At 31.1% G+C, this 18,891-nt stretch overlaps 1 protein-coding gene across 3 annotated transcripts; it reads left to right on the top strand.

Annotated features, from left to right (window-relative positions):
- The first annotated feature begins 1,426 nt into the window (after window positions 1–1,426).
- On the top strand, window positions 1,427–17,478 carry LOC132939681 (sodium/hydrogen exchanger 9B2-like). Of its 3 annotated transcripts, none has more exons than XM_061006986.1 (8): window positions 1,427–1,755; window positions 10,443–10,957; window positions 11,434–11,619; window positions 12,644–12,819; window positions 13,316–13,470; window positions 14,825–15,202; window positions 16,921–17,022; window positions 17,158–17,478. In XM_061006986.1, exons 2-8 carry the CDS (start codon window positions 10,530–10,532, stop codon window positions 17,329–17,331), a joined length of 1,599 nt encoding a protein of 532 aa, XP_060862969.1. In that variant the 5' UTR covers window positions 1,427–1,755; window positions 10,443–10,529; the 3' UTR covers window positions 17,332–17,478. The 3 variants fall into 3 exon arrangements, with proteins under 3 accessions (XP_060862969.1, XP_060862968.1, XP_060862966.1); XM_061006985.1 differs by lacking the exon at window positions 1,427–1,755 and adding an exon at window positions 7,144–7,296; XM_061006983.1 differs by lacking the exon at window positions 1,427–1,755 and adding an exon at window positions 7,244–7,576.
- Window positions 17,479–18,891: the final 1,413 nt, after the last annotated feature.

Here is an 18,891-nt window from a genome sequence, read left to right as displayed (position 1 = left end):
CATACCTAATATAGAACATTTAAACAAATAACCTTTGAAGCGAATGCGACGTTTTGTGTGCGACTGCTTTAGAAAATGAAATTAAAAATATGTTGTAAAAACTTAAAAAATTGTAATAAATATTAAAGATTTTAATGTGTGTTTCAAAAACGTTGTCTTATAAATTATTCAAAATGTATATTCAAATTTTTTTTTCATAATATATTATTTGTGTGCTTCTGAGACTATGAGTTTTTGCTATTGAAATTATCAACCTGTAAATAAATACGTATCTATATAGACGTTTGTGAGGGATAATCGTCTGGTTGAACGAGATGATGAAGTTATACTATGATAGGATAGATAGATACCATTCGTACCAACGGGTGGGCAGAACGGTAGTGGTCTTGAACGTTACGACGGTCGTAAAAATTTGTTGCGATTTTTCACACGTTTTTTTCGTTCGGCGTCGCGTTAAAACGAAAAGTGTCAAACACTAAATACATACATTATCCCAATATATGCACATTTACAATGTGTATCGTATCATGGAGACCGAACCAACGTCTATAATTATATTGGAAAAGAAAAGCAGCGCATGGTTGTGAATACGTTATAGTGGGTAGCACGGGAGTGGGTTATATTGTTCTGGTATAATATTATTATATGTTCAGTTTATAACATAACGCCAGATATTTATACGCGACGGTCGTTCTACACATCATTATAATACGTGCCCCATCAGCTATGTATATGATCCGAAGCGGATTCTCGGTTAAAAAGAATATAAACAAGATGACATTCATTGATAACGCAAGCGACGATCGTGTGTGGTTTTAAATCAAATCCGGAACGTAGTACAGTGTAGCAGTATAATAATAGTTACAAACACACACCCGCACTGATGCCCGTGCAATATGGCGAGAAACGAGAGAGCAAAAGGAAAAACACGAAAGACACAGGGAGATAGAGAGGGAAAAATTACCGTTATTGACGATAAAGTAGTTTTTCTAAACTTTATATACGCCGGGAACCTCTGCCGTGCCGGATTTTAAACTCAGGGGTCCCTGTGGTGCAAAAGTAAAATTTGGGAACTCGTAAAATGCTAAAAGTATACTTACATATTTTTATTAAAAAACAAATTTTTTATTGGTTAGGTTAAAATATAGGATGATTCACCGAGCATGCTCACTCTACTTAGCCGTCGCGGCTGGACACAAATACACAATAATATGTTCTATTAAACTATTTTCACCGAAACACGAGTCAAGGTCGCTGTTATCACTGTACCACGAGACTTGCCTTGCTATATGTCGAATGGCCTAATTCCCCCTCGGCCTTTTAGTCCTGTCTGGTTTGGCGAGCCGTTTGTACCGTTTTATTTGTGTTCATGACGACGATACATATTGTTCCGGTCGAATGTGCTCCGCCACCAAGTCACACCACCGTAATGCATTTTACGTATTCTACCGCGTCATTAGTTTATACTTACCAGCTGTATGACCAACCACCCTAGGTTGGAATAAGTATAAAAAGCCGTTTAGTCCTATGTTCCGAAAGTGTCCACGATGTACAACCTCGGGTGATTGTCGCAAAGATTACGCACCCATCCGCCCAGCAGTGGCGTCAGTGCGGATACCGACCCCGTGCCTTTTCATGTGCAGCTTTTGTGTCACACCACCGGACAGTGATCCAGCCACCAGTCCACCAGCCACCAGCATCCTACATCACACGGTCACCATAGTTCCTGCCACCGGCCCGAGTCTCCGCGTAAAGGTTAGGTTATTATGTAATACCTATGTTCGTTATTGCTCGATTATATAGTATATAATTTTATTATCAATCGTTTTGTACGCCTGATTAGTGGAATCTATTATTATTACTAACATTACACGATAAACACCGTTTTTTGTTCATTATTATTATGATTTTCATATGTCGAATTATTATCGTACTTTTTTACCATCAAAATTTCGTGTTACAATCATTTTACAGCACAACATTATAATATAATCCTAAATTCCTACATCTTTTCCAATCTCTTCATATACAGTCCACTATCGTCGTAGGATAGTGATGGACGTAAATAGGCGGGGGGGCTTAGGAAGGCTTAGCCCCCCCTGAGCCATCTTAAGACTTTTTTATGGTACCTTAAGATATTTTAATATATAGGTAATCATTATTATAATAAATTATAAACATAGAAACAGTTATCTAACAAAATAAATAGTGAATATATAATAAATAAGTTTTCTGAGAAGGAAAGAAGAATGCAACTATAATATAATTAACTATATAATATAATATGTAATATTTATATTTTATGACTGTATAAAACTAGTAAATGTATACAATAATTCAATACCTAAACAAATTTACATTTAATTTGTGATAGCTTTCACACGTATCATAGATAACATTTTGTATATGTACTAATAGTGGCTGGAAGACAAGTCTCCCACTCATTTTGTTCTTGAAACCTTTTGGGCTCAACTGCCCTATGCATTTGAGGACCCTACTAACGTCCATGGAGCCCGTACATCGCCGAGACAGTAATCATATGCCAGCGATCGCCCATGAGCGGGAAATATCTGACGACACTCACTACGCCGTCGATCCGTCATGGCTGCTCACTCCCCACACACAGATATTTAAAATTTGATTTTTGGAATTTTTAAATATACTTAAAGACTATTTTTTGAAATTCCCAGTGGTGATAAAAACTTATGTTTTTCAAATAAAAACCTCCATATTTATAGTACATTATTTTGTGGATAATTAATTTTAAGATGGTATTGTACTTACTAATTCAAACTTTCAACGAGTAGTTACTCAGTTATTAAAATGTTTATACTAAGGATAATAGTCCTTAAAAATATAAAGTACCTATATTATGTAATATTAGATCTAGTATATATTTATTATACTTGGACCATTTTTACAAATTATTAATGTTTATATAGATTAATATTTATCACTAAAACGTACAGATAACTAAAGCTCCAAAATTTTTCAAACTTAATAATATGGACCACTATTATCCTTACTCCTTATTACACAAGAACTAATCGTTCCAATAATGATACTGAATTCTGTTACGTCAAAAATTTCAGAAAAAATATCTGCTAGATAATTTACAATAGAAAAAGGGAGATCTCATTTGAAAAATAGAAGTTTGTATCTCCACAGGAAACTTCTTGAGTACCTAGTACAAAAAAAAACTCTTTAATTTGAAAATATGGTTTTTAAGTAAGTATATTCGAAAATTCCAAAAACCGGATTTTGAATAACTGCATAATTTAAGAAAAATACGGGTGAGCATGCTAGGAGATTCACTTTGTACATAAAACTAGCCGTATAACCTGACTTCGCCCTGGAAAAAATGAGCAAACATAAAATATGGTGCCATATCGGTGTATCTCAGTTTTAGTGTAAGTACATCAGTTCACAAGCAAATCCACGTGTACCTCGCTGGTTTGTGAACTAATTTGACCGAAATTACGGATTGAATATAGCTAGATCCAGGCTTGCCTGTGGGGCTATAGTCTATAACTATAACTAAGTATAAATTATATTACTTTAATAAATGTCTTTTTAATGTTAGGTACTCACTTTAAAAAAATAATAATTATCATTCAACAGTGATTTTCAAAACTGGCTTATTATTAATAGGCCATCATTAAATTTTAAAACCAAACCGGTTTTTTTAAAAATTGAACATATATTGGAAATAGGTTAGGAAATTTTTATATAAAATACTGTTCATGTAAAAAAAAAAATGGAGGGACACAGGCAATTGCGTGTTTTGTCCCTATTTAAAATACAAGATACAATTGGTACGTCTCTGTTGTACACGAAGACAAAACAAATAATAACCGTAAGAAGATATGACTACAAGAGTGTACTCTGCCACAGAAAGATTGCTGTTACGTTTATAATATCCATTTAACATTTTTACGTCGAATAAAAACACAATGAGCACAACCTGCACAATGAAGAACGATTTCAGAGTGTAACGTTTTTTATTTTGTCATACAATATTGGCAAAAGGTAACAATAGTAATTAATAATTAATAGTATGACCCATAATAAATGAATAGCACACTTCGTCAGCAGTTATTGATATTATAAGAAGTAAACGGCTTATTTCAGGAAATCACTCCAAAGAACCCGACAATCCACAATTTCTTCGGTTGACTCTATCACAATATATTTTATCTGTTGTAGATATTATTGCAACTTTAAACTTTCAATTCACATCATCATCTGTAAGCGATGTTTGTACAGAAATAGGTATTCAATTCTTCAAGGTTACAAAATACAAATTACTTTTTAGTTTTAATGTTGTTATTGATAGGTATTTCTGTAGGTATAGTCGTATATCTACTAGGAATAAAATATTATAAATCTGTTCATTGGCTGATTAACTCCTTAGTTATAACTACTATAATTATAAAGTAAGTAAAGATAACTGATTAAAATAATAAATTTTATTTCAATATTTAGCCAAAAATAATATGGTAAATCTGGTTGTATAATAGTATACCTGTATACCAGGGTATATTTATTAACATTTCTCCTAAAGTTTCCAATCTTCTTAGTATCCGTAATATTATATAGGATATGAAAAAAATGTCAAGCAGAAGAAATCTTTAGCGTCCCTAAACTTAAGTAAAAATAAAAAAACGATTTCATTCAAAACTAAATGCAGAATGTGTGTTAAATATATGAAATTATGCAAAAATGAAAATAAAATAAAGTCAAAGGAAATAATTTTAGAAATTGGGTTATATATGATAATTTAATAATATAAAAAAAAGAATTTCCAATACAGCTAAAACCTTTGAAATAGGATTTTTTCCAGTTCTATAAGGTAATTTCACCTAAAAAATAGAATTGTTTTTGTATAGGTAGGTACTAATGTAAAAGAGAACATTTTCGAGAGTAAAGTAAAACTGGTAAATGATTCATGTTTTAACAATATTATCAATGTAATAACATTACTGCATTACAATGTATTATTTTGTGTATTTACAAAATACGCTTTTAGTATATTTAAAAAACAAATCTCATTATAAAAAAAATATATATATATAAATTATATTTATAAATATTGATTGTTACAATTGTCAATTGTATATTATATCTGCGATACTGTTTTACTTTTAAAATACACCTTATAAATTTTACTGATATTAATATTGTATTGACAATATTACATGTCATTTCACGTATTATTTTCCTATTGTGTGTATGTAGGTACTTAATACTAAATATTATTGTGGAGCTCAACAATTCTATACGGGTTTTATGTAATTTTTTTGTATTCTATAATTTTTACGAATCGTAAAACTGGAGTATTGTTTACACGTTATTTAAATTATATTAAGTCCTTTTCGGCTTTTGGGTACTAATGTTGCCGTTGAGCAATGTAATAGTACTCCGATCATTTTTTTTACCTTAATATAGAATGTAATATAACCGAGTTCAAAAAATATCTAGATCTAGATCAGTGGTTCCCAACCTTTTTGAGACTATTACCCATAAGTTAGGTTAGATATTAACAAATACCCCTCCCACCCCAAAAAAAGTTGAGTAGTAAAAAAAATTATGATTATAATTAAAAATAAATAGTTTAACTTTTACCCCTCAAAAAATCGTGTTTTTACCCCTTAGGGGGTAATTACCCCCCAGGCTGAGAACCGCTGATCTAGATAAATAATGAAAAAATGTAACATAATATGTTACTAATATATAACTATCTAATATTCAATTATAAATAAAATATGTTAAATAATTTAAACGATCAGGCAAATTTATCTATAAAACTATAAATTCTATCTTGGATGGCAGTTAGATACAAATTGTATTATTCATATAGACAAGATAAATTATACAATTATATGATAAGGAACCTAAATACATATTTTATCCAACCAAAATTAGTTATTGCACAATATTGTCGATGAGTAAATTACGAATGTGATACTATTTATTATGATATCAATATTAAAAATGCTCTTAGCTGTATGCCTGTATAGTAGATTTGGGTGTACTTCGCCATTGAATAGGTATCACTATATGTGATTAGTTCGATTTGAAGAACAAAATTAAATTAAATTTATCACGATAAATCTTTGCATATTATGAAAGTACTATTCAAAATAAAAATTGCGTGTCAGCCTTTATTTCTAAAGACATATTTTAACAATTGATTTTCCTATTAATAATAAGGTACATTTTTTTGAGCGTTTGAACTTTGAAGTTAAAATTTTGACGAACTGATAATAAAGTATTCAAACGTAAAATAAGGATTTTACCTGAAACGACTTATGTTGTATTTATTGTTAATATTCAACATATAATAATTGTCTTAAAAACTTGAAACATGAAACTATTACTCAAAAAAAATGTTCTATAAATTGAAAATTTCAAAATATTTATACTAATTTTAAGTCATTTGTACCACGATCATATTCACACTGGTTTAAGATACAGTAGTTATCGACAGTCGGTATTGACTTATAAGTTAATTACAATAATACAATTTATTAATAATTATTTCCTATAATGTTTTTGGCAACAATTAGTTCAACAACCAACATACTGCTTAATTTTTTTGAGACAATATTTGGATCAAATCAATATGTCATTCCTTCAATACTATTTTATAATATAATTGTTGTATCAAGTGATTAGTACCTAATGAACCTAAAAAAAAAACATTAAAAAAAATTACTGCGTGAATTCGTTTTCTCAATGTTGCGCGTGTGCCAGCCGAAGAGAAAGCAACAATAGATACGCTGAAATCCTCACAAATTCTAATGGCTAATTTAGATGTACGGAATCCTATACCGTTTTTACCCGAAGTCGTTATGGGCACTAATTATAACAAAAATACTATCATCTGAGTACCATGGCATTTATTTCCGGCACATGTATAAAAATGAACATTCTTAAATAAACACACGACGAGTATTATTTTCGACGCGCCTTATTATGTGAACGCGTACTGCAACGGCAGCAACAATAATAATATTAGTCATTACGTTTGACTGTTTGAGAACGAAAATATGTTACCGGCGTGCATCGTATTATGTTATTATAATAAAAATAATATTATGGCATTATGCTGTCCGGAAACACCACGTGCTCGAGCCGCCTTGGATCCTCCCCCCATCATTGGACCCGGTTTTTTGGCTTGGTTAGGTGCCCTGCGGGATGGACAGACCGGTTTTTCGTGTCAGAACAGCCGAGTAGGTACGATGACGTCGTGATATCTATCATAGTTTTATACGTCACTACAGCGGCGGCGGTGTAAGTACAGTTATTTTATCGTGCTTTTTAGCGTTTTTCGATTTTATTTTTTTATTCATTAAAATGATATCACATTTTGTAGCGAATGATATTTAGTATCTACAAATTACAATATTAAATGCAACGTTCTACAGCGAAAATTGTCGTATTAAGCATAATAATATCTAATATTATATAGTAATTACTAATTTATAACTAACTAACTAACCTACCTACCTAGCGGTTGTTTGTATCACACCAGTCGGTATTTTATTGGACGATCATCTTAGCAGTGTACCGTGTACGTAACTTTTTTTTATTTATATTTTATTACTTTATTATACCTGTAATTAAAAGTACGGACGATTACACTTTTGTGGGGAGATGATATATTTTACACCACTTTTAGTATTTGTAATTCACACGCACACCACACCTAAATATTAATTTTAGTAATTTGCGGCACTCTTTCAATTTCAATTATTGAAATTTACCTGACGAATTTACCGAACTCTCGTCAGTAAGGTATAGCACGTAAAACGTGAATACATAACATGGATTATTAATAAAAGGAACAAAAGCTGGACAATGGATTATAATTTATAATATTCTTGATACTTACATATTATTTTATTATTATTTAATAAGAGGGCGGCGTCTCATGTTTTTGTTGTCTCCGTCTTACACAAAGCAAATTTTCGTTCACTAGTTTCAATAGTTTGCTGTTAGTTTTGATATTAGAGTGAATTGGCCTATTATCAAACTTTCAGATGAGAACATTACCTGTGGTCAAGCGTTGGGTTTTATTCGACATTTTAATTTTCGAACGAGATATGAGCATTTTTAATTTGTGATATTTCACATACCTACCCATTTTTTTGCCTGAAAATTTAAGTATCAAAAAAATCGTCAAAGCTTAACACAGATAATGTTCTTACCTAAAAAATTGATGGTGAATTCACTCTAATATCAAAACTAACAGCACACTATTGAAACTAGTGAATAAAAATTTGCAGTAAATACGTTTGTAAAGACGGAGACAACAAACGCATGGATAACGTCCTCTTAACTGAAATATTACTAATTTATATTCAAAGTACGTAGGTATCTGGTACACGGTAGGTATACTTTCCATATATTGCAATTACCTTACATTTTAATTTCACTCTTTGTGCATTTTTCTTGAAATGTATCTATTAAAATCAACTTGTTTGATAATCAAAATACTTATGAATAAGTTTAAAAAAAATATAAATAATTAATTTAAATTGGAGAAAATAACAACTTTTATAGATACAAGATTTCACAGTTTACATTATGCCCTTTCTTTTATCTAGTTCTATTGTGTGGCTCAAATTACCAAAATTAATTTTTAGATGTGACACAAATTATTATTTTTATTTTTTATTTATGAGTGCAAATTATACACTCCTCTTTTGGGTGGTGGTTCTTCGGTTCGTTGTTGTTATAATATTACGTGTGATGTAAGGTAAGGAATTTTGCACGCCCATGTCAAACGTACAACGTACTGTCTATATGACTTTCCGTACCAAAAGAATTGCAATATTGTATTCGTTTTCTATCAAAGGCAAAATAAAGGTTAGGTTAGACACAATATAATACCTGCCCAATACTGTTTGTGTACGTAATATTAACCCGTCGTTGGTACACATGTGAATTCACACAAATAATATTTTGTCTTTCCAAGCCTCAGTGATATTTTTCATAAATATTATCGAATTAATCTGGTACTATTAATACTTACAAATTAACGCGTGCTTATAAAATTTATAATTCAATATTTAATATTTACAAACATAAATATTATAACACTTTAATTTTTCGTTCCCGAATAGTTATCGTTTGTCAATTTGAAGAATGAAAAATACGAAACTACTCAGGAAGTGAATACAATTTCAGTTGTTTATTTTTGTTTGATAAATTATTAATAGTACATAAAAAATATATTTTACTTTAAAAAAAAAGTTGTACCCAGTCCAAAAGCATAGTCTATGTAAAAAAAAAGCAACGTGCGAACGCGGCATTTACAGTGTAGCAACTAGCAATCATAAGGCACCAAAAGGATGTGTGTACCATGTACGGGTTAATAGTACGTAATAGTTTAAGATTAGTATACTAGTATCACAGTTACACGGTTTTGCAAACCTCCATTTCACCGCCAAGCATTTTGGTTTGTAAGCTCGGCTAAATGTGTTTTAGTATACGATACAAAATAGCGAGAAGTTAGTATGAAATTTTTGAAATGTATACATTTTTTTCTCTCAAATATTTTATTGAAATATATCAATCAAATAAATATAATAATATTATAATATATACCTGGTAGACCAATGTGTAGTACGCTAATATTGCTAGGACATATAATAAATATATTTTCAAATTCAGGAAATTATTATAAACACTGCTGTTTCAGAAATGTACATGTTTATGTTTCATCATTAAAGTACTTATTAATTTAAAGTTATTAAATTTCTGAATTTTAACATGACTAATAACCAAAGTATAGTTAAATAATATACAATTTAAAATTTAACCCTGCCGATCAATACCTTTGATACACGTAGGTATACGTTTTATTACGAACTTTCAATTATTATATTTCAAATAATATTTCAATAGGTATAATGCCGTTTCTATTGGATTTATACTTTTTTTTAAAGCTCAATAACTGATAGCATTTAGCATACATTATTGTTTTAACCTATATCATGGAACAATGCCTATAGGTATCAATTGAATTTTAACTACCTAGTTAAATTTTAATTATTAAACATGTGTCATGCGTGATGTGTTTTAATTGTCGTATTTTAAACTTTAATAAAGTGAACGGAATTTTTTATGTTGTAATAATTCCACAAATGTTCGATCGAATCAGATAAGCAATTTGTACGGCGATTTGGTTTTACATTTTTAATATAGGTACCTATATTTTATCATTTATTTAATATGTTTTTAGCTTTAGTTTGGAATTATAGTTTCATAAAACATACTATATATGGACACTATATCTATCAACAATGATTATAATTTAGAACTATTTACGAGTATAGGTTGGTAAAAGCTAGATAAAAAAAAGGATTAATTAAACAATTTTAATCTGACCTAGATAAATATCGATCTAGATTTAATAATTTATTTTTTTTTAGTTGATAATTTTCAATAATAACAAAACAATCCAGAAATTACGCGCACAGTGAAGAAATCAGACATCGTACCGGACAGGAGCAGTAGAGATGCGAGACAGCGCAGAGTTGTCGGACTCACCAGATGAGCAACCACTGCAGTTTCAACTGCGCGAAGACGGTGACGACGGTGACGGACTGCAGCGGCGGAATGGCCACAGCGGCGACGTGGCTGCCATGGCATGGTGCGACGCCCGGCTGCCGGCCACCGCGGCCAACATCGCAGCCGCGACCGTCGGCGTGGGCTTAGCGTGGTCACTGCTGTACGTGAACGTGTCGTCGGAGCTGATGACCGTGCCCGGCGGCAGTCTATCGTCTATATTCATGCTGTACGTGACCGGCACGGTGGCCGGAAAGCTCATCTACGAGATCGTGGGCCTGCCCCCACGCTTCGGCATGCTGTTGGCCGGCATCGCGCTCCAGAACGCCGGTCTGTACACCGTCACCGGATGGTGCTCCCAACTGGTGTCCTTCATCAGGTGAAAGAACTATTTTTATACCAATTATTGTTAAAAATTATTTTAAAAAACACTTCAAACACTTCAATCAAAATTTATTTCAAATTGTTTCAAATAATTACTGAATAGTTGGACTAATAAATTGGAAAATAAACACAAGTTATATAACTAAATATAAATATAAAATAGGTAAATACAAAATTAATAAATACTATATATATTTGAAAGGTCCAATTACTTAAATTGTAATGCAACAAAAAAATCAATTAAAATTATATTTTGAATTCACGTTACATTATTTATTCACTGTAATTAATACTTTTTTTTACCATAATCCATTTAAATTAATCTGTTAATCATTAAATTTGATTATAATAAAAATGTTTATTTTTTTCGGTAAATATAATAGACACCGGTAAAGCGTATAGGTTAGGTATACATTGATTCACTTCTTTGCCCATAAACAGTGTGCGGAATTGTAATCATTTGGTTTTCAGAGAAGTCTCACTTGCCGTGACGTTGATCAACGGTGGACTGGAGCTGGACGCCAATCAGTTGCGTCGTCTCAGTGGCGTCGTGGCCCGACTCACTTTGTTGCCGTGCTTAGCCGAAGCCGCCACCGTGACGGTAGCCGCATATCTAATTTTGCCCGATTTCTCGTGGCAGTGGAGTCTGGTTCTCGGGTGAGTGCAGCATATATATCACTATTAATCGTAATCATTGTCGTATTTCATTATAATATTATGTAGCATCGCATTTTCGGTTTCTTTATTTCTGCACTCATGTCTTATTATAGACTGCAACGTTATATATATTATGCACCACTTCAGACACATCAGTTGTATGTGAAATAGGTCACGAGTTGTTCAGAGTGTTACATTAAGAGCGGTGGGTTTATATTTTTATAACTATATTGAAAAACTAACAAAAAAATCACATATCTACCTAGTCAAGTTAACCAAACCTAACTAAACCAATGACTCAGCGAATTTCTTCCTTAAAATGTTCAATGGTTTGTGGTTTGTTTTCGTAGACATGAGCTTTACTGACATGCCCCAGAGCAAAAGGTCCAGCGGTGTTGACTTCCAGGACAGTCCTGGTCAACAATTCGTGAAAAAAGTCGACCCTTGCGCAATTGCTCGGGCAATAACGTGATTGTCGCATGAGTCGAGTGGCCAATGGCACTATCCTGCTGAAGTCCCATTATAGGTTCTTGTGCCAATGTCTTGTAAACATAAGTTTGGAACACCTTAAATTCTCGTTGTGTTTGTCCGTTAGTGACCACTATCCAGTACATAATATTATAGTTATGACTATTGATAAGATATTTATTTATGGTCCGAAATTACTATATATAGTTTATTGTTGTTTGTATCAAGATATTAAGATAATTACTTACCGTGTAAAATATTTAATATAGATTCATACTAGCCAGTAGCCAAAATATACTAGGTACCAAAGTATTTAGGTTACCAAATTCTGTATTCAAATTGTATTTGGAAGTATAGTTTATTGCATTGTATTAAAACATGTTTGAAACCCGGGAATTTAGCACGCACGCAGAGTGATTTGTAGTTTTGCACATCTGTGTAGACATCCTAATGTAATTATATTATTTTATTTTCAATAATACGGATATAATATTAAATTAAATATTATTGTCTGTCGAAAATTACCTTTGATAAGTTGCAGTTCGTTGTTTTAAAGGTTCACGCTGTCTGCCGTTAGTCCGGCCATATTAGTGCCGGGCCTATTCCAACTGAAACGTATGGGCTATGGTGAAGTAAAAGGCGTTAACACTCTGTTAATTGCCGCGTCGAGCCTGGACAATATTGTGTCCATCTGCGCATTTCGGATAGCATTGGTTGTCCTATTTCTGACTGGTAAGTATGTATACAATGAGTGACCGCAACCATGAAATTAACACAATTTCGTGACGTTAACGTTATCCAGCAATGACTTATAATATTTAACTTTAAACTTATCAGCTTATTGCGAGTACCTACATACTGTATATTATTATAGAACTTGGCTTTGTAGTTAGCCATTAATGTTTAATTTGTATAGTTTCGTATTTTTTTTCGAATATATAAATTTAATACTAGTCAGTAGTCTGTACGTTTAATATAAAACTATAAAACTATAAAATGTAAAAAAAAAAAATATTTTAATTTTAACGCATATTTTAACTGATTTGCATAATAATATATTTTCAATAAACGTATTAATTAATTAATTATGGAAGTTGGGCAAGTAAAATTATACGTCAAAATGTATAGTTAAGTGGACAAGTCGTTTATGATTAGTTTTATTACATTTTTATTATTCGAACCATTAATTTCAATATTTTATTGTATACGTTTGTTATAACTATATCAGGTAATTTGACCTCTAAAATAACTCAAGGACTCATCGACGTATCCATAGGAACTGTAGCGGGAGTCATATGGGGTTTCTTTTTGATTTTTGTGCCTCCATCACCGTGGGCCGTGATATACAAAAATCAAGAAACCGAAAACACCAACAAATCGCAAGTAAATGGACATAAAAATTCTTTTGATATTTTACATAACAACCAGCTGATTTTTTACTAATAAATACAAATTTATTCAAAATTAATTTTATATTTTGATTTTTGATTTTTATTAATACTTAGTATACGCTACGCTCAAACGGACGTTTTTCACATACATTTCACTAACAAAAAATCTATATGCTTACTCATCAGTAATCTAGTCTTGCTACACGCAGTGGCACAACCCGGGGGGGAGGTTCTGGGGATATAACCCCCCGAAATTTCTCCAAGGCCTAGTATATTTTAGCTTATGTATATAATATATTGTAATAATGTAACATTGTAACCCCCTCCGAAATTTTTTTATAGTTGCGCCACTGGCTACACGTATTGTCTTTTATAATATTTATAAATACATGAACCAGATACAAATTATACAAGTTATTACATTTTGAAAAATATATTATACTATATAGTATAACATATTTACACGCGAACAACACGTCAAAATACACAAATTCACAAACACAACTGTATAATAATTAGTGTACAACACTAATCACTGGTCACTACACAGTGGCTGATATATAGGCTGTATATACACCGTTAAGACCTATGTCACGGGCCACTGGAAAAATAACATATAAAATATGATACACAGCGTGCCAGTTACAACTTATCACTTCATATCGCCAATAATATGTCAATATATTATATATGATAATATTAAAAATATCACGTATTTATTACGAAAACAAGGGCCATAAAACCACAACAGCGGTCTCTCCCAATAAGTATCTATGATAGTCCTAAAATTTGATTTCATTAGGATTTTCGATATTTCGACAAGTGACATAGTAAATTCGTAAACTAAAATAATTAATGTTTATTAATATTGTATTTGTATTATGTAACAAATGATATTTTAGACTTTTTGTATCCCCTACCGCCTGGATAAACTGCTCATTTCTCCCCCTCCCCTTTAATGTGCCCCTGAATTAGTTCCTAAAAACATATTCTAAATTTGATTTGAGTACTTAAATTTATTCTTTGAGTGTAGATATACCTATACTGTCATAATATAGTATTGGTCCTATACATATTACAATCTAGTAATGATAACATCGAAAAATCAATCGTCCAATTTATTACCATTAGCCAAGTTCTTAATATATAAAATGTTTTTATTTATGACTGTATAAATATTATTTTCGGAATAATATAATAATATGGTAAATATTTAATTTTTTATACGCATCCAAGGTGGTCAAAGCATGATGGCTGAATAAAATTATAAATATTCAATGATTGTATTATAATTATATCTGTAACTGCACGATTACATGATGTCCTGTTTTTGTATTCCAAAACAGCGGTTGGACCGATTGATAACAGCTAAAAGGTCTTTCCTGCTGGGCGCTGGTGGATTTCTAGCGATGTCCGGCAGCCGATGGTGTGGTTATCCTGTGGCCGGTCCATTGGCGTGCATCATATCGGCGTTTGTGGCTGGTACCGGTTGGAGGTGGAGATTGAAAATGCAAACCCGCAATAACACAGCGAATTCGGTAGAAGAAAATTGCGATGACGAGGACCTGTGCAAAGGAAAACCGGTTGAAAAGGTTTTCGAATACGCATGGACCGGTCTCCAGCCATCCGTCTTCGCGTTTTTGGGCACAGACATCAAATTTGAACTACTCAAGAAGTTTGACATGGTCTTTGTCGGGTTACTTGTGCTCACGTTTGGAATCGCAGTACGTATAAATAATTAATCAATTTTCATATTATTATATTATACAATAATATTGCATAATGTGTATACGGTAAACAATGTAAAATAATAAGTATTTAAGTGGCACTTATACATTATATTTTTATTTTCACGTGCGTTTACTGTTAAATAAGTTTTTCATGATAACACTCGTATTTTATGGTATTATCAAATGATATTAGTATATAACGAACAAAAATACATATTTTTATTTTATAGACTGCGAACTTAGAATTTAATAATAGAAAGTCCACCATAAAAATCGATGTTAGAGCTATTGTATCTATTCGAAAATTCAAGAAATAAAAATGCTAATACAACACCCATATACCTACTATCATTATTTTACTGTTGGAGGAGAATTTTAACTGTTCGAAAATGTATGTTCAACCATTAATGTCGTTGAAAAATCATATCTTCAAAAAGTCGTGTATTCAAAAAATTATCTGTTCAAAACCAAAATGTTATTCTCTAAATGAAACTGGTAATCTAATCATTGGGATATTAGATGTAGGTCCTATGAAGGTTTATTAAATGTACCTATATAATATTATGTATAATATATAATGTACTAGCTGATCCCGTGCACTTCATTGCCTGTTAAATGTACCAACTCTATAGGACTCAAACTTTGTTCAATTCGTTATTTAATATTTGGTGTATGGTGTTCAAAATGTATCTTAACTTTTCTGTTGCCTGGAATAAAAATTCTGATTCGCAGCAGTATATTATCAGGTAGGCAATCTACCTGCGGTAGATCTGATAAGTAGTTCCAAAGTTTAGCCTGTAGGGAGATTTTCATTTCACATTTATATAGTTAGACATATGTAGCCATATTATGTGTATATAATTTGGTTATTGTTTTGTTAGTATCGATAAGTATTAAGTACAACAATATGAGTTATGAAAAATATCCTATACGTACCAATATCAAAAATGCTGTCACAAAAATATGGTCACGTATAAAAATCGGCCATACAAACATCACCACGTTCATTTAATAAAAAAAGAAGCAAGACTTTTGTGCGAATTCTGTAACACATATTTAATATCTATGTAACACCTCCTCCTCCTTGAATAGCCATACTTAGCTGAAGAGAGAAAAATCTTTCCCCAGCTAACAAGTTTTAAGGATATTGTATTAATAAAAAACTTTAATTTATTAATGTATTTCCATAAAAAATACTAATCTGTACAACTGAATTTAAATATTTCACATATGTACTATAATTATAACTATTATTACATATTTTGTAATGTATAATTATTATGATGAATGTACATATTATTGTAATGTAAATATAAAATATTAATTGTTTTTTCCTGGCTAATGATTCATTGATAAAGCCGTAAAAAATATTTAAAAATAGTATACAAATTGAAAAATATACCTAACTTATACTTACATATGTAGATAGATAATATTTCGAATACATGACTTTCTAAAATATCACATAGAAAGTTGATCCACCCCCTATAGGGGTATTAAGGTCAGTGAACTGGATGTATACCAATTTGAAATAATTTTGAACATTTCCATGTTATGACTAACTTTTCTGTCTCGTAATTCATCAAGTTACTTGGGATTTTTATTTTTATTTTTTTAATACTTAAATATAACTTAAATAAATAATATTAAATAGTTGATAAATAAAAATCTAAATAAAATAACTATTGAAATATTCATAATATCTGTTTTAGGTTCGTATGATCGTCACTACGTGTTCGGTATTGGGCTCTGGATTCAGTCGTAAGGAAATCATATTCGTCAACATTTCTTGGCTCCCCAAGGCTACGATACAAGTAAGTGGTCACGTGTCAACCAAAAGTACTAGACATCTGTAGGTACTATATTATGTGAACAATGTTGTTTTTTGTAAACTTATGTTTTTTTAATACAATTGACGCATTCATTCTTGGTTCTCAATTTATTTGCAGGCTATTTTAGCTCCATTTGCATTAAATATGGCAAGGCAATTTGGAACTCCAGAAGACATCGAATGTGGAACTCGACTGGTGACCATCGCCGTGCTCTCCATTTTATTAACGGCACCTATAGGGGCGATTGGCATAAAACTATTCGGTCCTAGACTGTTGCCCAGAGCCAAATGACTGATGGAAGTATAGAGACAGCCGTGTTACAGTTGTTTTTTTTAATTTTATTAACTAGATTTAATTATTTTGAGATATTGATACGTTTGCATAAATGTATAATATTTCTAATCATCTGAATTATATTATATACATATTAAAATGTCAGTCTTGTTGTTGTAATAGTAATTATTTGCTTTGATCAGACACCAGCTATACCTGCACAGTAAAGCACCTTATGCAGGTAATAAGGAGTCTGTTCTGGTAGAATAGATCTATCGGTATTTTTTCGCATAAAAAATATACCGTGATGTGCAAGAATATCACATAAATTTATCATTTACTTCGATGACGATACACAAATTTGTTTTATGTTACGACAAATCAAAATTTGTAATTTTATGTTGCATATTTAGGTGTTTTTAGTATTTGAAACATATATTTAGGCTTAGTATTGTTTTTGAGGCTTTTTCCTTTATTTTTGGTCCTTTTTTTGCATTTTTTTTGTAATAACGTTTATTATAAAACGACATTCCTTTATAACATAATTTAAACACATCTCAAAACAGCACCGACGAAGATATGACAAATTAATTAATAAAAAACTTAAGTTTATTAATCAATCAATATAATTGACTATTAATTCTTAAACAATAAAAATAAAAGTTAGTTTCATTAAGATAACATTTTTTTTAGTTATTTGTCAATTTTATGAAGTATATAATTATAAACTAGGTGCCTAGTTGGTAGATGCATAGTTGGTATTTTCTTAAAATTATATTAATTTTCTTAATATATTTTCTTAATTAAACCTTTACAAAAAATGTAAGTGCATATTTTTGGGGTTTTACGTGCATACGTGATTGCATATCTAGTTTTTTTTTTTAGGGAGTTATAAGTCCTTTACCCTAATCGTTTTAAATCAGTTAGTGATATCAGTATTAGTAACTGAACCATGCACTGGGTGTGTGTGTGAATTATATTTATTCGTTGACACAGGCTTCACAAGGAAAAAACATAACATCGAGGTACAGACGGAAAATTATGATAATTGCTATTAATAGTCTATTAATAGTCTATAAGACACACAAAAATCAATAACCGGGTGATATTGGAATTTGGAAGTCACTTCTAGAGAGTAACCAAAAAATTATAGTTGAAATGGTTTGCTAAACATTTTCGTTGATAACCGCGAAACATTAAGACTATAATATGGTCTCTGAGACTAACTTAAAGAAATATATTGTATTTTATATCTGGTATACAATGCAATAAGTAATGACTTGTTTAATGGTTTAACGAAAATAATACATACCTAATATAATGTATATGCATGCATGACTAATTTAAAACCACTAAAACCAGTGTTTTTAATCTTCACGTTCCTCTCACAGTTGGAAAATATATGATACAATATTATAATGACACACGATATTATAGTACTATGTTATTACACTGTCTATTTTCGGAATAGAACCACTCAATTCTCTCCCATAACACGTTGGTCAATTATCCGTGCAAACATGTGTAAATATAGTAAAATAAAAGTAATTAATATACCTATTCGCAAATTCCGCTGAT

Source organism: Metopolophium dirhodum, chromosome 2, assembly GCF_019925205.1.
Source record: "Metopolophium dirhodum isolate CAU chromosome 2, ASM1992520v1, whole genome shotgun sequence".
Taxonomy (NCBI): Eukaryota; Metazoa; Arthropoda; class Insecta; order Hemiptera; family Aphididae; genus Metopolophium; species Metopolophium dirhodum.
Note: the sequence above shows the minus strand (reverse complement) of the source record. Positions and strands in the feature narration are given on the sequence as shown.

Coding starts and splice junctions, on each gene's coding strand:
- LOC132939681 (XM_061006986.1), top strand. CDS start 10,530: ATGCGAGACAGCGCAGAGTTGTCGGACTCACCAGATGAGCAACCACTG. Junction 11,620..12,643: donor CAGTGGAGTCTGGTTCTCGG/GTGAGTGCAGCA, acceptor GTTGTTTTAAAG/GTTCACGCTGTCTGCCGTTA. Junction 17,023..17,157: donor TCCCCAAGGCTACGATACAA/GTAAGTGGTCAC, acceptor ATTTATTTGCAG/GCTATTTTAGCTCCATTTGC.